The 19,440-nt window shown below is 25.2% G+C and overlaps 2 protein-coding genes across 6 annotated transcripts; one reads left to right on the top strand and one right to left on the bottom strand.

Moving 5' to 3' along the window:
• Positions 1-83: 83 nt before the first annotated feature.
• On the top strand, positions 84-8,046 carry LOC127287098 (DNA replication licensing factor Mcm3). 3 transcript variants are annotated; one of them, XM_051313847.1, is made up of 13 exons: positions 84-261; positions 524-670; positions 748-860; positions 930-1,138; positions 1,220-1,350; positions 3,601-3,839; positions 3,954-4,193; positions 4,275-4,638; positions 4,722-5,026; positions 5,094-5,244; positions 5,304-5,737; positions 5,829-6,038; positions 7,845-8,046. In XM_051313847.1, the coding sequence occupies exons 2-12, from the start codon at positions 599-601 to the stop codon at positions 6,025-6,027; spliced, it is 2,457 nt and encodes an 818-aa protein (XP_051169804.1). In that variant the 5' UTR covers positions 84-261; positions 524-598; the 3' UTR covers positions 6,028-6,038; positions 7,845-8,046. The 3 variants fall into 3 exon arrangements, with proteins under 3 accessions (XP_051169804.1, XP_051169803.1, XP_051169802.1); XM_051313846.1 differs by lacking the exon at positions 7,845-8,046 and adding an exon at positions 6,982-7,172; XM_051313845.1 differs by lacking the exon at positions 7,845-8,046 and having other exon boundaries at positions 5,829-6,251.
• LOC127287093 (sodium leak channel NALCN) lies at positions 6,932-19,377 on the bottom strand. Of its 3 annotated transcripts, none has more exons than XM_051313832.1 (28): positions 18,830-19,377; positions 18,610-18,696; positions 16,985-17,118; positions 16,724-16,909; positions 16,429-16,652; positions 16,080-16,354; positions 15,756-16,003; positions 15,309-15,698; positions 15,051-15,242; positions 14,840-14,977; positions 14,556-14,762; positions 14,297-14,493; positions 14,110-14,232; positions 13,755-13,928; positions 13,492-13,671; positions 10,842-11,094; positions 10,325-10,701; positions 10,138-10,258; positions 9,777-10,076; positions 9,514-9,708; positions 9,227-9,444; positions 8,932-9,155; positions 8,700-8,836; positions 8,490-8,626; positions 8,238-8,394; positions 8,042-8,170; positions 7,794-7,968; positions 6,932-7,716 (listed from the first exon to the last, which is right to left on the bottom strand). In XM_051313832.1, the coding sequence occupies exons 1-28, from the start codon at positions 18,936-18,938 to the stop codon at positions 7,532-7,534; spliced, it is 5,472 nt and encodes a 1,823-aa protein (XP_051169789.1). In that variant the 5' UTR covers positions 18,939-19,377; the 3' UTR covers positions 6,932-7,531. The 3 variants fall into 3 exon arrangements, with proteins under 3 accessions (XP_051169789.1, XP_051169791.1, XP_051169790.1); XM_051313834.1 differs by having other exon boundaries at positions 18,416-18,696; positions 18,830-19,375; XM_051313833.1 differs by lacking the exon at positions 18,610-18,696 and having other exon boundaries at positions 18,830-19,376.
• Between the last annotated feature and the right edge of the window lie 63 nt (positions 19,378-19,440).

Here is a 19,440-nt window from a genome sequence, read left to right as displayed (position 1 = left end):
GTGGTACTACTGATATAGTTAAGGTGAGTACTCATGTTGCCAAAGTATTTTCATTAAGGTGTATTTCTAAAAACTTTAGTTTTTCGCGCCAAAACGATCGCGTTCTCCGTGATCAAACGGTTATTAGATTCTTATTTTTTACGTTTGTTATTAATAACATTTATAATAAAAAAATTTGTTCTGTGCTGTCACTTAATTTATTGTATATACTTATTGGTGAAATTGTGATTTTAGAGACAAACAAGTAATAATACAACAAAGGTAAAAATTTCTAACCTATAAATTGTTAACTCCGGTTACTATATACATTTTTTTAAACTTTCCAAAACGGTTATAAATAATATTAAATTAAATTAGGAATCTTCTTCTTTTTTTTTTTTAAACAAAAGAAACATTGTTTTCACTAACAATAGACCGATTGTTTTGTAATATGTAAAAAATGCAAACTCAAAAAGCAGAAATTTATATCGGTTAATAGAAATTTATGTAAAAAGTAATTTTTCCACTATTTTTTATGTTACAGAAGGAAATTACTTTTTTTTTTGTTTGGGTATATTAATTTGGTTATTAAATTTATTAAAATTGAAAGTTTGACATCATGGACGAATACGAAGCTGATCAACGTATTAAGCTTATGGAGCGGGAGTATTTGGACTTCCTTGACGATACGGTATTTTTTTTTTAGAACAAAAATTAAAAAATGATAATCAAAAAAAATTTTTAAACTCAAAATTGTTTTCATTATAGGAGAATTCAGAAAAATATGCAAATCTTGTAAAAACTATGATTGAGGAAAATAAACGTAGACTTTATGTGAATATCAATGATTTACGTAAAAGAAATCCGAAACGTGCCATAAGGTATGTAAAAAAAAAAAAAAAAATTTCAATTTTTCTCTATTCATAATAATTTAATAAATTTTCCCTCAGTTTATTGGAAAATTCATTTGAAGAACAAATGGCCTTTGAGAATGCATTGAAACAATTTGCTTCATCAATTGACGCGGATTTTGCAAAAACAAGTAAAGATGTATTTATTGGATTTGAGGGAAGTTTTGGTAGTAGACACGTTACACCAAGAACTTTAACATCAAAATTTTTGGGCAATCTTGTATGTTTAGAGGGAATTGTTACAAAATGTAAGAGATTTTTATTTTGTAAAATAATTTAATAATTTATTATTTCGATCCATTTATGTGTAAATAATTGAAAAATTTTAGGTTCATTGGTAAGACCAAAAATAGTGCGAAGTGTGCATTATTGTGAGGCAACAAAAGCAATTACTGATAGAGCGTACAGTGATTTAACATCATATGATGCATTTCCTGCATCAGCAGTTTATCCCACAGCGGTAATAAATTTTTGAAAAATTAATCACTATACTAGCAATATTAAACGCGCGCAAGCGCGCCAAATTGAGTATTTAATTGTTTGTTATAAAGAAATTAAAGATTAATATTATCAATAATAATTTAAATTTATTAGAATATTATTTCATATTAAATGATAATAATGAAAATTATTATTATATGTTATTAAATTATATATAAAATTGAATTATTTTCCAAATTTTCAATTTAAAATTCAATTATTTACCAAGTTTTCAATTTAAAATTAAATAAAATTCAAATATTACCCGAAATTTTAATTCAATATCAACTTAAATTAAATTATTATCCAAAATTTCAATTAAAATTCAATTATTTTCCAAAATTTCGAGTCAAAATTAATTATTATCAAAATTTTCAATCAACAATCAACTAAAATTAATTATTATCAAAATTTTCAATCAACTAAGATTAAATTATTTTCAAAATTTTCAATTTAAAATTCAATTATTTACCAAGTTTTCAATTTAAAATGAAATAAAATTCAATTATTTTTTAAAATTTTTATTCAAAATTAATTATCGAAATTTTCAATTAAAAATGAACTTAAATTAAATTATTATCGAAAATTTCAATTAAAATTCAATTATTACCCGAAATTTTAATCCAAAATCAACTTAAATTAAATTATTGTCCAAAATTTCAATTAAAATTCAATTATTTTCCAAAATTTCGAGTCAAAATTAATTATTATCAAAATTTTCAATCAACAATCAACTAAAATTAATTATTATCAAAATTTTCAATCAACTAAGATTAAATTATTTTCAAAATTTTCAATTTAAAATTCAATTATTTACCAAGTTTTCAATTTAAAATAAAATAAAATTCAATTATTTTTTAAAATTTTTATTCAAAATTAATTATCGAAATTTTCAATTAAAAATGAACTTAAATTAAATTATTATCGAAAATTTCAATTAAATTTCAATTATTACCCGAAATTTTAATCCAAAATCAACTTAAATTAAATTATTGTCCAAAATTTCAATTAAAATTCAATTATTTTCCAAAATTTCGAGTCAAAATTAATTATTATCAAAATTTTCAATCAACAATCAACTAAAATTAATTATTATCAAAATTTTCAATCAACTAAGATTAAATTATTTTCAAAATTTTCAATTTAAAATTCAATTATTTACCAAGTTTTCAATTTAAAATAAAATAAAATTCAATTATTTTTTAAAATTTTTATTCAAAATTAATTATCGAAATTTTCAATTAAAAATGAACTTAAATTAAATTATTATCGAAAATTTCAATTAAATTTCAATTATTACCCGAAATTTTAATCCAAAATCAACTTAAATTAAATTATTATCCAAAATTTCAATTAAAATTCAATTATTTTCCAAAATTTCGAGTCAAAATTAATTATTATCAAAATTTTCAATCAACAATCAACTAAAATTAATTATTATCAAAATTTTCAATCAACTAAGATTAAATTATTTTCAAAATTTTCAATTTAAAATTTAATTATTTACCAAGTTTTCAATTTAAAATGAAATAAAATTCAATTATTTTCTAAAATTTCTATTCAAAATTAATTATCGAAATTTTCAATTAAAAATGTACTTAAATTAAATTATTATCGAAAATTTCAATTAAAATTCAATTATTACCCGAAATTTTAATCCAAAATCAACTTAAATTAAATTATTATCCAAAATTTCAATTAAAATTTAATTATTTTCCAAAATTTCGAGTCAAAATTAATTATTATCAAAATTTTCAATCAGCAATCAACTAAAATTAATTATTTTCAAATTTTCAATCAACAATCAGCTAAAATTAAATTATTTTCAAATTTTCAATTTAAAATTCAATTATTCACCATGTTTTCAATTTAAAATAAAATAAAATTCAATTATTTTTTAAAATTTCGATTCAAAATTAATTATCGAAACAATGCCAAAAAAACATTGAAAAATTTTAACCAACACAAAATAATGTCAAACAATAAATTTAAAAAAAACAAAAGACTTATAACAAATACTAACTTCAGGTGTGGACAGAATGAACGAAAGATATTCACGATTATTATATGTAATAAAATAATTTATGAAAAGAAATGAAAATAGTTTTTAATTTCATTTTGTTTTTATGAAATTTTTTTGCCTGATAATTTAATTAATTTTTTTCTGAATTTTTTAATGGAAAAAAAATTTTTTTTTTATAAAAAATAAAAAAAAAAATAATATTTATAGGATGAAGATGGAAATCCATTGGAAACACAATATGGTTTATCAACGTACAAGGATCATCAAACTTTGTCTATTCAAGAAATGCCCGAAAGAGCTCCCGCTGGACAATTGCCACGAAGTGTTGATATTGTTTGTGATAATGATTTAGTTGATGTTTGTAAGCCAGGCGATCGTGTGCAAATTGTTGGAAATTTCAGATGTCTACCAGGAAAACAAGGAGGATACACCACTGGTACTTTTAGGTATTAATAATAATAATAATAATAATAATTTTCTTTTAAAACTACAATTTGTCAATTTTATTCTATTTTTTTTTAATAAACTGTGTGAAAAACTTTTTTATTTTTTGTTTTCAGAACAATTTTAATTGCCAACAGTATTAGTTTATTGAGTAAAGAACAAAATTTGACGATATCATCGGAAGATTTGGCGAAATGTAAGGAAATGTCGAAAAATAAGAAAAATAATATGTTTCAATTATTGAGTAAATCATTGGCGCCATCAATTTATGGTCATGATTTTATAAAGAGGGCGATTTTATGTTTAATGTTGGGAGGAACGGAGAAAATCCTACCAAATGGCACGAGACTTCGAGGGTATTTTTTTTTATTTCCTTTTTCTTTAATTATTTAATATACGTAATTAATATTTATTTTTGTGATTTAATACAATTTTAGAGACATAAATGTTTTGTTGATTGGCGATCCTTCGGTGGCAAAATCACAATTACTTCGTTATGTTTTGTGCACGGCGCCAAGGGCAATACCAACCACAGGTAGAGGTTCGTCAGGTGTTGGTTTAACAGCTGCCGTAACATCGGATCAAGAAACTGGTGAGAGACGATTGGAAGCTGGCGCTATGGTTTTAGCCGACAGGGGAGTTATTTGTATTGATGAATTCGATAAAATGTCAGATATTGATAGAACGGCTATTCATGAAGTTATGGAACAGGGTAAAGTGACAATTGCAAAAGCTGGAATTCATGCGAGTTTAAATGCACGTTGCTCTGTATTGGCGGCGGCAAATCCTGTTTATGGGAGAGTAAGTAAAAAAAAAATATATTTGTAAAAAGAGAACTTTTTTTTCTCTATTTTCTATTTATTTACTATTTTTTTTTTTTACAGTATGATCAATATAAAACGCCAATGGAAAATATTGGTTTACAAGATTCACTTCTATCTCGTTTCGATTTACTCTTTGTTATGTTAGACATTGTTGACACAGATCAGGATAATGTTATCAGTGATCACGTTGTGCGAATGCACAGATACAGAAATCCCTCAGAACAAGACGGTGAAGCTTTACCATTTACAAGTAGTTTGGATGTATTGAGTACAAAAAATCCCGATGCACCTGAAATTGAGGAAAAAGAATCTTCCATCTACGAGAAATATGATCCCCTTCTTCATGGAAGTTTACGTTCTAGAAAGTAATTTCGCTTATTATTTATTGAATTTTTTATATTGAAAAATAAATAATTATCCTTTCATTTTTAGGGACAAAATACTCACTATGAATTTTATGAGAAAATATATTCACATTGCTCGTTGTATAAAGCCAAAATTAACGGATGAGGCAAGTAAAGTGATTGCTGATGAATATGCAAAACTACGTTCTGAGGATATATTGGAATCAGACGTAGCGAGGGTAAGTTTATATTTTCAATTAAATCAAATCTTCTATTTCATCTAAAAAAAAATTTTCAGACTCAACCAATAACGGCTCGTACACTTGAGACATTAATTCGTTTATCGACTGCACATGCGAGAGCGCGTCTTTCAAATAATGTCGAGGAACAAGATGCAAATGCGGCTATTCAATTGGTACAATTTGCGTATTTCAAAAGAATATTGGAAAAGGAGAAAAAGAAACGTCGACGACATGAAGATAATCAAGAGAGTTCGGACGATGAGGAAATTGAAAACGATGAGAATAATGAAAATGGTTCATCAGTGAGAAGATCAAAAAGAACGAGAGTGAATCCCGGTGAACCGGATTATGATCCTTATGATATTGAAAATGATATTGATTCACAAGTTGAAGCCTCACAAAGAGTGACGCGCGCACAAAAATCGAGCGTTGATTCTACACAAAAATCATCAATGGAAGTTGATGAACCCATTCAAATAAATACCGAAAGGTTTGTTCCTTCTTTTTTTTTATCGCAAATATTTCTTTATTTTCAAAACAATATTAAACTAAATTGAAAAAAAAAAAATATTAATTTTCAGACTCCAAGTGTTTAAAACATTATTAAATAAACTCTTTACTGAACAACATGCCCAATCATTGCCTGTGGAAAGAATTCGTGAATTCGTTAATTCACAACAAAGAACTGAATTTTCTGATGGCGAGATGAAAGCAGCTATTGAAAAAATGACAGACGAAAATCAAATAATGGAAGCCGATGGTCAAGTTTTTCTTATTTAATTTCATTTTCAGTAAGTTTAGTTATTTTTTTTTTTTAAATCTACGAAAAATATTTTTCTACTATTGTACAATTTGTACAAAACTATATTTAGATACGAAAGTAACGTTAATTTTTATTTAAAAAAAAAAAATTTTTACTCTTATTATATTTAAGTGAGTTTATAAGATAGATTTAATTTCTAAATTTTGGATTTAAAATAAATTTTCAATGGATATTAAATAAATTCCTTTTTTTCTCGAGTCTAATAACATTTATTAGCTCTATTCAATGATTCATCTTAATGCAACACATAAACTAGGCAACAATTAATAACATTTATCACGATAACATAAACGTACTAATTTACGTTTCTTTCTTTTTTTTTTTTGTTTTGTTTTCGTGTAAATAAATATATGTATATAAAATCAACTCATAGTGTACAATATATAAATACTCGCGCTATAATATATCTTCATTAACTAACATTTAGGCAATCATCAAAATACTTGTCTTACATCAAACGCGTCACAATTTTTCCTCTTTATCTTCTTTCTTTGATTCAACAATAAATTGTCTTTTATACAATAAATATATATATATATATATATTGGATCCAGGTTTCACGAAGCTATAGAAATAAATCACGGACGGCGAGTTTCGTGAAAAATAGATCATTCGAAAATTGTTGCAAGACAACAAAATTCTTTTTTTTTTTTTTAACGGTACTTTTACTGTAGGTAAATATCTAAGGCGACGTTAACCATTTTTCTCTTGTACACTCCAGGTTTTCGATTATTATCTCCACTCTTTTTTATATTTGTCGTCTTTTTTTTTTATATATATATATATAAAATGACTGAAAATTACTGTCATTTAAAAAGAATCCTATCAATTTTGATAATAATTTTTCTTATTTGTTTTTCGTTAGTTTTTGAATTTTTTTGCTTGTACTAATAATTTTTTTTTCTTTTCAGTTTCATCGATCAATACTTTTTAAACATTAACAATCTATTTGGGTTTTGTAAAAAAATTCCACATCTACATCTAGTTTTTTCTATATATTACAAGTTTTAACATTATCTTTCTAAATTTTTCATTCTTTCGATGCACACTCGATTTAAAATAATTCTAAAAAATAAAAACTTAACAGTCACTTATCACCTGAGCTTTCCTTGACAATGTTTTTTTTTTCTTTCCGCAAGATAAAAACTCGATTCAAAAATTGTTTGTATGAATTCAAAATTCATCTCGTTTTGTTAAAAAATTTTTTCCTGAATTTTAATTCAAGGCAAAAAAATTATTATTTTCAAATCGTGAAAAAAATTATATTTTTCTTTTTTGTTGATGAAACTGAATTTTTAAATTGAATTAAAAGTTAAATTTATAAAATTCTAATTTTGGTAATTGAATTACCCGACAGTGAAAACTGTAATTCACTTTTTTCGTTAATAAAATTCTTCTATCTTTTTTTTTTAAGTGATTGATTGAAATGCTATTTTTGTTCACAAACCTTATAAAGTTAGATTATAAATCATCATCCTCGTCACTTGTATCAGTACTGTATGCAATTTGTTCTCGCCACCAATCGCGAACTTCAGTGACAATATTTGATACTTTTGGTGGCGATGATTTTGCATTGTATATTTCTTTTGTCTGTCGATTTTGTTCACTTCCCTCCGTTAAATGTGGTAAATTATTTTTCACAACAGCTGCAAAATATTTATTAATTAACTAATTATTATTTTAATAATTATTTTAATAATTATTTTTAAAAAAACAAACTTACGAGGAGGTCTGTTGTTTCTCTTTTTGGACGCTGCAATTTTCTCTTTTTCAGTTCTCACTGAAGCTGGATCCGATAATGTTGGCGCCAAATATTTTCTCCCTGAACCACTTCCAAAACTATCGGATCTTGGAAGTACAACTGGCTTTTTCATTCGGTGTCTTAAACCCTCATTTTCCTAAAGAGAAAATTTTTTTCAACTCTTATCAATTTAAAAAAAAAAAAAAAAATTGAATAAAAAAAACAATTACTTTTTGCTCCGATTCTTCTTCTCGATGATCTTCCTTTGTTTCTTTTACTTTTTCCTCGACGTGATCCTGTTGTTGTACTGCAGCATCATTTGTTGCTCTCAATCCAGCGATAAGACTATTTTGTTGTTTCTAAGAAAGAAAGAAAAAAAAAACTAGTAAACTACAATTTGAAAATTTATTAATTATTTTATCATACCCCAACGGCACGAATTTTCTTTAAACATCCCTCAAGCCACGTTCTTATCGTTTGCTTTGCCACTTCCTCTTCAATTATATACTCGAATTCTTCTCGCGCCAGCAATTCTTCAAGTTGTAAAGCTTTTCTAATATCCACCGATCGATAAGACAGCATACTTTACAAAAAAAAAATTTTACGAAAATTTAGATAAAATATTTAGTATAAAATAAAATTCTAATTATTAATTATTAATTATTAATTATTAATTACTTGATAACATCATGAAATGTAACATCTTCTCCATTGTGCAATCGTTCAAGTTCATAACACATATACTTGAATAGTAATCTATCCTTTTGTGGATCGGTTTCCAATCTACCTTTCAGTAAACGTAGAATAAATTTTACCTGAAAGAAATTATTTTCTCAAAAAACAAAAAAATAATTTATCGATGTTAATTCATTAAAATAAATAATTTACCCTTCTAACGGGAATAACACCTCGTTGATGAATGTCAACCACGTTCCACGTATTTTGAAAATTTCTAATATCCGCATATGACAATAAAGCATCTTCTTCATTTGAATAAAATAATGAAAAATTCTCCATAATAATAGCTATAGAGAGGGGAAAATAGTAATAAATTATCATATAATTGAAATTTTCATTACACATTTATAAATTATAGTTTTATTTTGATTTATTAACTTACCCACCAATAAATTTAAAACAATATACGTAATAATTACGTAAAATGTACAAAAATAAATTAATGATGCATGAAAATTGCCACAATCTGTTTCCCAATAATTTGGAGCTGGCGTACAATATGGTGGTTGTACCATACAATCGTGCATAATTTTATTCCAATCCTCACCAGTAACTATTCGAAATAACATTGCAACTCCAGTGACAGGAGATTCAAAATTTGCACGACTAAAACAAAAAAAGAAAAATATTTTTAAGAATTTTTCATTTTTTAAAAAAATTAATTCATTTTTACTCACCGTCCTATTCCTTCACCGTATTTAACGGTGCCAAATAAAATTGTACCCGCGAGAGCATAAAAAAATACCAACAAGAACATTCCAAAAATAATGAAAAAACTTTTACAAACTGAAACGCCAACAGTTAACATTAACATTTTTAAAGTTGTATGCTTGCCAGTAATGGTGAAAAAACGTAAAATCACCACCATAAAACCAATCACGTACGAGAGATCATTCTAATAATGAAAATTTTTGTAAATTAAAATTTTATTTAATTTTTAATTTCTTTTTTTTTGTACACCTACTTTCATTGTTCCATGAATAACAATCCAAATAACTCCAACTACTGTCACCAATAAATCATATCGATTTCTTCTTGATTGCCAATATCCTCGTGGGGTGAAAGCAATATTTTTCATTACAACTTCGACAAGAAAGACGAGTGTCAAAACTGTCGAAACTGTCGCCAAAGCTCCCGTGTGCTTTTCCTCGATTCTCCACTAAAAAAAAAAATATTATCAAAAAAAATATAGAAAAATAAAAATATTGTCAAATAAAAAATTATTACCGAAACACAGAGAAGAGAACTGTTAATTAAAACCATAACAGCAATGAATCTTTTAAAATAAATATTCTGTGTGATATCATAAATAAAAGCTCTAAATTTTTTTCCATCTGGCCTCGGTGGCAAATGCAATGGCTGAGCAATTTTTAATCTCTTCTTTAAATCACACCATCGTCGTTGATCGACAGTTAACAAAGCAGTTCCTTTATTTTCCGAATAATTTGCAATAACAACACCGACAAATAATGTTAATCCAATCATACAGCCAAGAAAAATATAAATATGTATATAAATCGCATGAACCTGGAAAAATAAAAATTAATAATTTTATCGAAAAAAAAAAAAATAAATAAAAAATACTCACTGGACCAAGGGCTTTAATCAACACATCGCGAACGTCCAACCAACCTTTAAATGATAAAACTTCAAATAATGCAAGCATTGCATCGCCAATATTGTCAAAATTAAATCGTCTTGGATTTGCCCTGAAAGAAAAAAAAAGAATAAAAAAAAAATATTTTCCAAATTAGAAAAAAATTAATTATAATTACCAAACACGAGGAACAAGTATCGATGGATAACTTTCATTTTGTCCCGGTTGAAGTTTCATTTTTGTGACAAATACTCTACGCATAAAAACTCCAACGCATTCTTCACGTTTTAATATTGTTGGATCATTACAACGTGCCAATCGACCACCATAAAGTTGTACTCCATAACTTGCAAATATAAACATAAGCAAAAAAAGTAATGTCGATACCAATAAAATCTCTTTAAATCCCCGACATAATTCATAGACAACTTTTTTCATATGCGGCACCAATGTGAAAATTCTCAACGGTCTTACACAACGTAATATCATCAAAAATTGAGCACCCGAATTTGGTGGCACACTTTTTGGCATCCAACAAAGAAACACTAAACTCACCTATATAATTTATAAATGTATTTAAAAATATTTTAATTAAAATTTTCCAAAAAATTAAATTAAATTAAAAAAAAAAAAGACTAATTTTTGATAAGATTTGAATAAAAAATAACAAATAGTGAGAACAAAAAATAATTTACCACATAGATAAATACATCTAATCCTGAGGCAACGTCTTTAATATAGGCTTTTGGTGTAAAAAATAATCCATCGGCTAAAATTTTTAACGCCAATTCAAGACTCATGAAAATAACAAAACCATATTCGGCAACTTGCAATGCTGGCACTTCCATAACACGATATTTTGGAGTTTCAAACATCATTGATATACAAGATAGTGTTGTTGAACAAATCATTACCCAATCCAAATATGTTACAAGTCCAAGAAAATTGCTAAAAAAAAAGAAAATTAAATTTCATTAAAAATATTATTATATTTTTTTTTTAATTGTAATATTATTGCTAACTAGCAAAATTAAACGCGCGCCAAATTGAGTATTTAATTGTTTGTTATAAAGAAATTAAAGATTAATATTATCAATAATAATTTAATTTATTAGAATATTATTACATATTAAATGATAATAATGAAAATTATACAGGCCACGGATTATACGACTTTTTCCGACTTTTTTCAAAAATACGACTTTTATCGACTTATTTTAATAAAATGCGACATTTTATTTTTACATTTGAAAAAAAATGTAAATAAAATACATTTTTTTAGTATAAAATGCAAATCTTCTTCAGATCTTCTTCAATTCAATTATTTAACAAATTTTGAACTAAAATGATTCTTCACTAAATTAATTATTTTTAATAATTTTAATGAAATACATCACAAATTCAATTATATCAAAATTATTTTTCAATTAAAATTTTTATGAAATTTAACAATTGTTTATAATTTAAAAAAAAATATCACAATAAAATTGAATTATTTTTTTAAAAATTTCAATTCAAAATAAACTAAAATTCAATTATTACCCGAAATTTTAATTCAAAATCAATTAAAAATCCAATAATTATCCAAAATTTTCAAATTTAAAATTTAATTATTTACCAAGTTTTCAATTTAAAATGAAATAAAATTCAATTATTTTCTAAAATTTCTATTCAAAATTAATTATACAAATTTTCAATCAAAAATGAACTTCAATTAAATTATTATCCAAAATTTCAATTAAAATTCAATTATTTACCAAAATTTTCAATTTAAAATCAATTAAAATTCAATTATTTTGGAAAATTTTAATTGAAATTCAATTATTTTCCAAAATTTAAATTCTAAATCAACTAAAATTCAATTATTTTCTAAAATTTCAATTAAAATTCAATTATTTTCAAAATTTTCGATTTAAAATCAATTATTTTCCAAATTTTCAATTCAAAATCAACTAAAATTCAATTATTTTCAAAAAATTTCAATCCAAAATCAAGTAAAATTCAAGTACTTTCAAAAGTTTTAATTTATTATTAATTGAAATTCAATTATTTTCTAAAATTTCAATTCAATATCAATTAAAATTCAATTATTTTGAAAAATTTTAATTAAAATTCAATTATTTTCTAAAATTTCTATTCAAAATTAATTATCCAAATTTTCAATCAAAAATGAACTTCAATAAATTATTATCCAAAATTTCAATTAAAATTCAATTATTTCCCAAAAATTTTCAATTTAAAATTAAATAAAATTTCATTATTCTCAAAAATGTGAATTCAAAATTAATTGAATTTTCAATAATTTGAATTTAAAAGCATCTAAAATTTAATTATTTCTAAAATTTTCCATTGAAAATTTTTTGAAATTTAATAATTTCTATTATAACTCTAAGGAAATTCAATTATTTTTAACTATTTTAATAATATTCTTTGAAAATTCAACTATCTGAAACCATTTTTCAATTAAAAATGATTTTTAAATTATTTTATTTTGTCCGCAATTTCTAATAAATATTTAGTGAAATCATCTAAAATTTTAATTACAAAACACTTAAAGTTTCAATTAATTTCAAAAATCTAAATTTTAAATCTTTGAAAATTCAATTAAATTTAAAAAATGTTTTCCAAAAATTGTTTGATAAATTATTTTCAGTTCTGTAAAATTTAATAATTGTTTGAAAATTAACAATATCTTTTGAAATTTAATTATTTCTAAAAATTTCAACTTTATCCCTTCGAAAAGGATTATTATTAAAAAAAAAAATTTTTATTTAAAAATCTGTAAAATATTTTTGTTAAAATAAAAAACAAATCCACTTTTTTTTGAAATATAAATCGACTAAAACGACTTTTTTGTGTCTTTAATTTGATTCGAGGCCTGTGTTTTTATAATTAATATTTCTTGGACCCTGGTACCTTAAAAATTAATTTTTAAAAATAAATTTTTTTCAAATTACTATCTTATACGAAATTTCTTGGCGCATCTTTTTTCTCATCATAAATTTTTTCTATTTGTATACAATTTTTGAATCAATATACAACTTTAAAAAAAATTTCGTTGGTAAACGTTGTGTACTTCAGCTTCGTGAATTGAATTTTCGAATTTGGAATTTTAAAGAAACTTATTCCGAAATTTGTAAACACAATTATACAACTTTGGCAAAAATGAGAAAAAGAATTGTCAAAATTTGACACGTCATAAAATTACTATTCAAAAAAAAACACGTGAAATCAGAAAAGGCCAACTTCAAGTTAGGACAGAAGGACAGACCAAGCATTTTATTATTATATAATTATATAATTTTATATTTGAAAAAAAATATTGCAAATTTTACAAAAACTTACTGTAAACTTTTGTATTGAACTTTTCTCTCCTTGCCAGTGAGTGGATCCTTTAATCTTGCATCATAACGAGCGTAAACTAATAATTGACAAATTTTTCTAAATTTACTTTCACGTGGCACTGCAAAAAGTGGTGTATCAAATAGTGGATGATTTTCTCTAAGATCGTCTTCTCTTTGATTTCTGTAATTAAATTTTATTCCTGGTTAATTTATATTAATTTAAAATTTCTTTTTTGTAATTTTTTTGAAATTTGAAAAAAAAACCTTCGCATTTCCGCTTGTTGTCTTTTTGCCTGTAAAAGTTTTATATCTAAATCGTGTGGTCTACTTCTCGATGAACTGACACGATTTATAGCTCCAATATCTCCATTTTCCATAAGATGCTCGTAGGTTTGTTTTAATTTTATCGATCCACTACGTACACTTCTACGCACAGATCTAATGTAAAAAAAAATCAAATTTAATCAGAAAAAAAAGCAATTATTAAGTAAAGAAAAAAATTTCTAACAAATTAAAGATGAAAATTAATAAAAATTAAATTTTAATTACATTTTAATTTAAATATAAATAATTAGGTAAACTATTCTAATGAAAAATTTGATTTTTATGAAATTCTTACTTTTTTTGATCAATTCGCAATTGTTTTGCACTGCTGACTGTGCCTTGGGGTTTTAATAAACCTTTACCAGGAACTGGTATCATTGCCGAATCACCGAGCATTAATCTTTGATTATTTGAATCGCTGAAAAGAAAAAAAAAGTTTTCAATACAAAATTAAAAAAAATATAAAAAATTATTTTTCTTACTTAATTATATAGGTGACTGCCGCTTTCTTTAAAGGAGTCACAACATTTCTCACTTTTGGTGGATCGTTCAATATTTTAACTGGTCTGTGTTTTCGATAAACCATTTTAGAATCAAATGTTTCGCTAATTTTTTTTGTCCCCTCATTTTCTTCATCTTCAACCTCATAGACAAATTGACGCATAAAACTCTCTCTTACCTGAAAATAGCAAAAAAAATAGAAAAATTAAATAGAAATTGAGAAATTGGTTTTTTTTTTACCTTCGGAAGATTAAAATCCGATGGAACTTTATGCAAACAAGTCATTTGTGGACTATCGGGGAATTTTTCGAAAATTCTCAATCGAAACGGAAGTGTTTCTTTAATTTCGGCACTTTGTTCGCGAAATTTAAGTTGTTTCAGTTTCTTAATATCTTCATCGAGTTCCAAATTATCCAAAATAACAGCGACAAAAAGACTCAATACAATCTGAAAAAAAGAATTTTAATTTAAAAGATTTAAAAAAAAAAACATTTTTTTTTGTTCCTTTTTTAAATTAAACTTACCAAAGTTACAAAAAGATGATATAAAATAAAATAAATGGCAACAAATGGCGCCATTGTTTCGTGTGTTCGTACCATTGTTTCATCCATAACTTCCACCCATGCTTCTTGTGTTAAGATTTGAAACATTGACATAAAAGCCTGTGAAAAAAAATATTCTTTTTTTTTATTAAAAATATATCAAATTTTTTTAAAATAATTTCTATTATTTTACCTCAGGAAATGTTTCGAATTTTGTGTAACTACAGAGAAAACAAAAGAGTTGCATGGAAATACTGGACGATATAACGAGCAGGCACATAGTGAATATTATCAAACTACCCAATTTTTTACCAGGTCCAAAAATTTTATACACAAAATCTTCCAACATTGGCGATGCCTTGATAAGTCTAACGACTCTCAAAACCTAAATAAAAAAAAAAAAGAAATTTTAATTTCCCATCTTAATATTAAATTTTGAAAAAAAATTTACCTGAAAGTAAGTGAAACCCGATAAATAACAAAATGGAATAATATGAATGGTAGTGCCAATAGCGAGAAGAAGTTCAAATTTATGAATTGAATGTTTATAATAACTTCGAAATCCCAAGCACCAAATTTTAAAAAGTGTTTCCAAATCAAGAAGAATTGTAAATGCAATCTCAACATAATAATAAGCAGCATAATATGTATATCTTGGTCTTTCATCGTGTTTAAAATTCATTGTTGCCGTTGTAATTCCATTTGCAAGTATAATACACATTACAACCATTCGAAATTGTGGTGAACGTAAAATTGCATGACAAAGTGGTGAGGCCATTCCTCCATGTTTATTCTCATCAAGTGTTATCAATTTCCATCCATTCTCGTCGCCAGTTAGAATCTAAAAAAAAAAAAAAATTACAAAATTGTTTTAAAAAAAAATAATTCATAATAATACCTGAGATGCTGTACTATTGCTGATGTGACCACGAACACCCCACATTTGTTGAAATTGTACTCGAATTTCATTGAAAGTCTCAGTAATCACGGCAATGAAAACATTTTTTACAAGCCATGCCAAAAAAAATATCATTGTACTAAAATAAAGAACAGCACGCCAAGCTGGTAGACTGTCAATTGCTCGATACATTATAAAAACCCATCCCTCTTGTGATGCCGCTTGATAAACCGTAAAAATACTTGTCACTGAAAAAAGAATTTTTTTTTTTTTTTTTAATTAAAAAAATAGAAACTGAATTTAAAAAAAAATGATATAACTCACTAAATTCGTCGAATCCATTAAAACCCATAATATATTTAGACAATTCCAATTTCATGCATGTCATTCCATCAGGACATTGATATCCCGATTCGGGATCAGTCGAACAAAATGTATCAGGAATTGCTAAACTATTTATTGTAATATGTTTCGGATCCGTTGTATTTAAAACACAATGATTTGTCAATTGACCAAAAAATTGAACTCCCAAGAGACCGTAAAGGGACATAAAAAATAGAAAAAACAACGTCACATTATAAATCTGCTGACTCGAACGCCTATAAAAAAAAAAAGTTTTTTCATTAATTTATTATAATTATCGAACAAAAAAAAGAAAACAAAATATATTTACTTGAAAATTTGATTGATCCTGGCCTTTGGCATTGAAAATTTAAGAAAAACTCTCAAAAATCGAATCATTATCAACGGTCTCGGTGCTCGTAACACAGAAGCGTAACTAAATTTCAAAACAAAACCGAGCATTTCAAACATTTGTAGAATTACGGAAAGCCAAAGAAATAGTACCATACTGGCGTCAAATTGGCACCAATGATCTTTTAAATAAGCTTTGTCTCTCTGTTGATTTAAAAATTAAAAAAATTATTTTTCGTTTCTTTTTTTTTTTCAAATAAATAATTTTTTTATACCTTAACTATTCCACGTATGTGCATTTTGGCAATCATTTCAGCCGTAAAAAGAAATGTAACAACAAGATCGCAGACGAACGTCACATACTGAAGGGGTGGAACTTTTTCAAAGGTCTTTGGAGTATTTAAACAAACTGAGGCCAGGGAAACAAGAGCACAAAATCTCATTAGTCTCCGTACCCAAAGCTGGAAAAAAAAGAGAAAATTATATTATATTAATTTTTTCATTTTTTATAATTTTAAATAAAAGAAAAAATTTACCTTGTTCACCCACTCAATATCAGCACTCTCATTAAGGAACTCCTCCGGGCCATAATCGGCCAGGACGGGCTCCCCTTTGAGGCTTTGTTTCCGCCCCAACATCATAATTGGAATTATATTCGCAATAGTGAGGCCTATGAAAATTTAACAAAAAATAATTCAATTATTTTTTTTTTTTCTATAATAAAATCGATAATTTTTTTTTTTATTTATTTCAATATTTTTTCTATATTTCAATAAATTCTTATTTTGTCCTATTTTATATGATTTGCAAAAAATTTACATCAAACATAAAATTTAAATATTAATGGATAGAAAAAAAAAATCTCACTGAAAAGTCTATTTTAAAAAAAATTTTCTCTAAAATTAAATTAAATTAAATTATAAAAATGATTGATCAATTTCTAAAATTCTAGGGTAAAATCTAAATAAATTTCTATTCTATTAAAAAATCTGAGATTCTAAATTTATTTTCTATTTTGTTTTCAAAACATTACTCCTTTATTAATCAGTCATTTTATAATTATTTTAAATTTTAAGTTTATATTTATAAAACATTTTTGCAAATTAACTTTTTTTAAAATTATTTTTTAAATTCCTTTAGCAAAAAAAATTAAAATTTCGACTTTTCAAAGAGATATTTTCTTTTTAAAACGATCAATTCAACAACACCTTCGTTACACGAAATATATATATATTTTTTTTTAGACATTAAGGAGAGCAATGATATTAAAACCATGATTCACTCTACATCACATTAATTTGTGCACAAATCTCCAACAGATTTTTTGAGATAAACAATTTTAATTTCTTTTTATAGTATTTTTGTTTTTTAATTTCATTTTTTAATTTTCTTTTTAATTTTATATTTTTAGTATTTTTTTTTATTGGTAATTTTAAAATTAAAATTATTTATAATTTTTGTAAAAGACGATTATTATTATATTTATAGAGGATTTTGTTAATTTTAATCACTGTGTTTATTATTATCATTTTTTTTGCTTAGCTCTCGTGTCTGTTGGAGATGCATTTTTGAATTCAGTGCCAACGGGCTTTACTGTAACAGATCATAAACACAAATATAGGGGTTAAAATTTTCTGAAAAAAAAACATTTAATTTAACAGACAACTAAAAAAAATTATTTATGTACATTGATAATACAATATCAAAAGGATATTTTTGTTTTGACACTCAAGGATTGTGCGACAGATAGGAATAAAAAAAGAAAAAAAGAAAAAAAAAAAAAAGTTCTCAATATTAATAAATTACTGTGGAAATTAATTTTCACGATAATTTATTAATGAAAACTTTAACTCAGGATAAAACTTTTAGCGGCTATTTGCTATTTAAAAATAAAATCAAAGAATTCGACACGAAAAAGCAATAATCATAAAACAGGAAAGACACATTCATTGAATTGAAGTACTCACACGTCGCCCCAATTTAAATTTCACCCTTTATTTATTTATTTTTTTTTTTATTGTCAAAACATTAGCTGAAAAATTATTTTGCAAACTTTAAGTGCCTAATTTATATACTATATGGAATTTTTATTTTAAATTATTTTTTTTTTAATCCGATTCTTTCAATGGATGATTTTATATCGAATGGGAAAAAGGTGTACTTTTCTTGGGTAAACTTCTTTCCCCGGGGGTTGTTTCGATAAAACGCGACCAGTTGATGCCAAATTCGTTAAAAAACGTGTTGCTTCCTTGAAGAAAAAAAAACGGGTGTTGCCGCTTGAAAAAATTCTTATATATATATATATATATAGTAAAAATATAATTTGGTTAGGAAAAATTAAAAATTATAATATAAGATATAAATTTTAATTAATTTCTTACCGGGCGAAAAATAATCTTCCGTTCTTCGATGGTGCATTTTAATCGCATTATAGCGAACCTTAAATTTTCGGGTCAAGAAGAGGCTGAAAAGCCAGTAGAAGATGAACATGGGGCCAGTGAGAATTCATGTGGACCATTCAAAACGTTTCTGTTTTTTTTTGTGAAATGAAACTGCCTACAAAGGCAACACCGTGTAAACTACATATTCACAATAAAAATATTTAATATAGAGAAAGAGAATTTTTTGTTTTTTCAACGTTATATAAATATTTTTAATAATAACATGTTGACGGCGTGTCGGCGAACATTTTTTTTTTTTTTTTTTTTTTCAAATGATGAAGTGACTTGAGCAGCCAGCTGAGAAGAATCGAACCGGGCATGAGCATCGCGCAACTCTCATCCCCCTGGACCACGAACCGGCCCCTCTTTAGGATCAATATTTTCTTCAAACTCGGCTAACGCCAAAACCATTGACATAGGCCATTGAATCATTTAACTTAAAAAAAAAAATTCTCTTCTCGAAATCATTTTTTCTATTTTTTCACTCCAACTTTCAAAATCAAGAACAATATTTTCAAAAAAATTTTTTTTTTATTAACATTAGATTCTTT

Source organism: Leptopilina boulardi, unplaced genomic scaffold (assembly GCF_019393585.1).
Source record: "Leptopilina boulardi isolate dan_hultmark-lab unplaced genomic scaffold, ZJU_Lbou_2.1 LbouV2_368, whole genome shotgun sequence".
Classification (NCBI taxonomy): domain Eukaryota; kingdom Metazoa; phylum Arthropoda; class Insecta; order Hymenoptera; family Figitidae; genus Leptopilina; species Leptopilina boulardi.
This window is presented reverse-complemented; position numbering and strand designations above follow the sequence as displayed.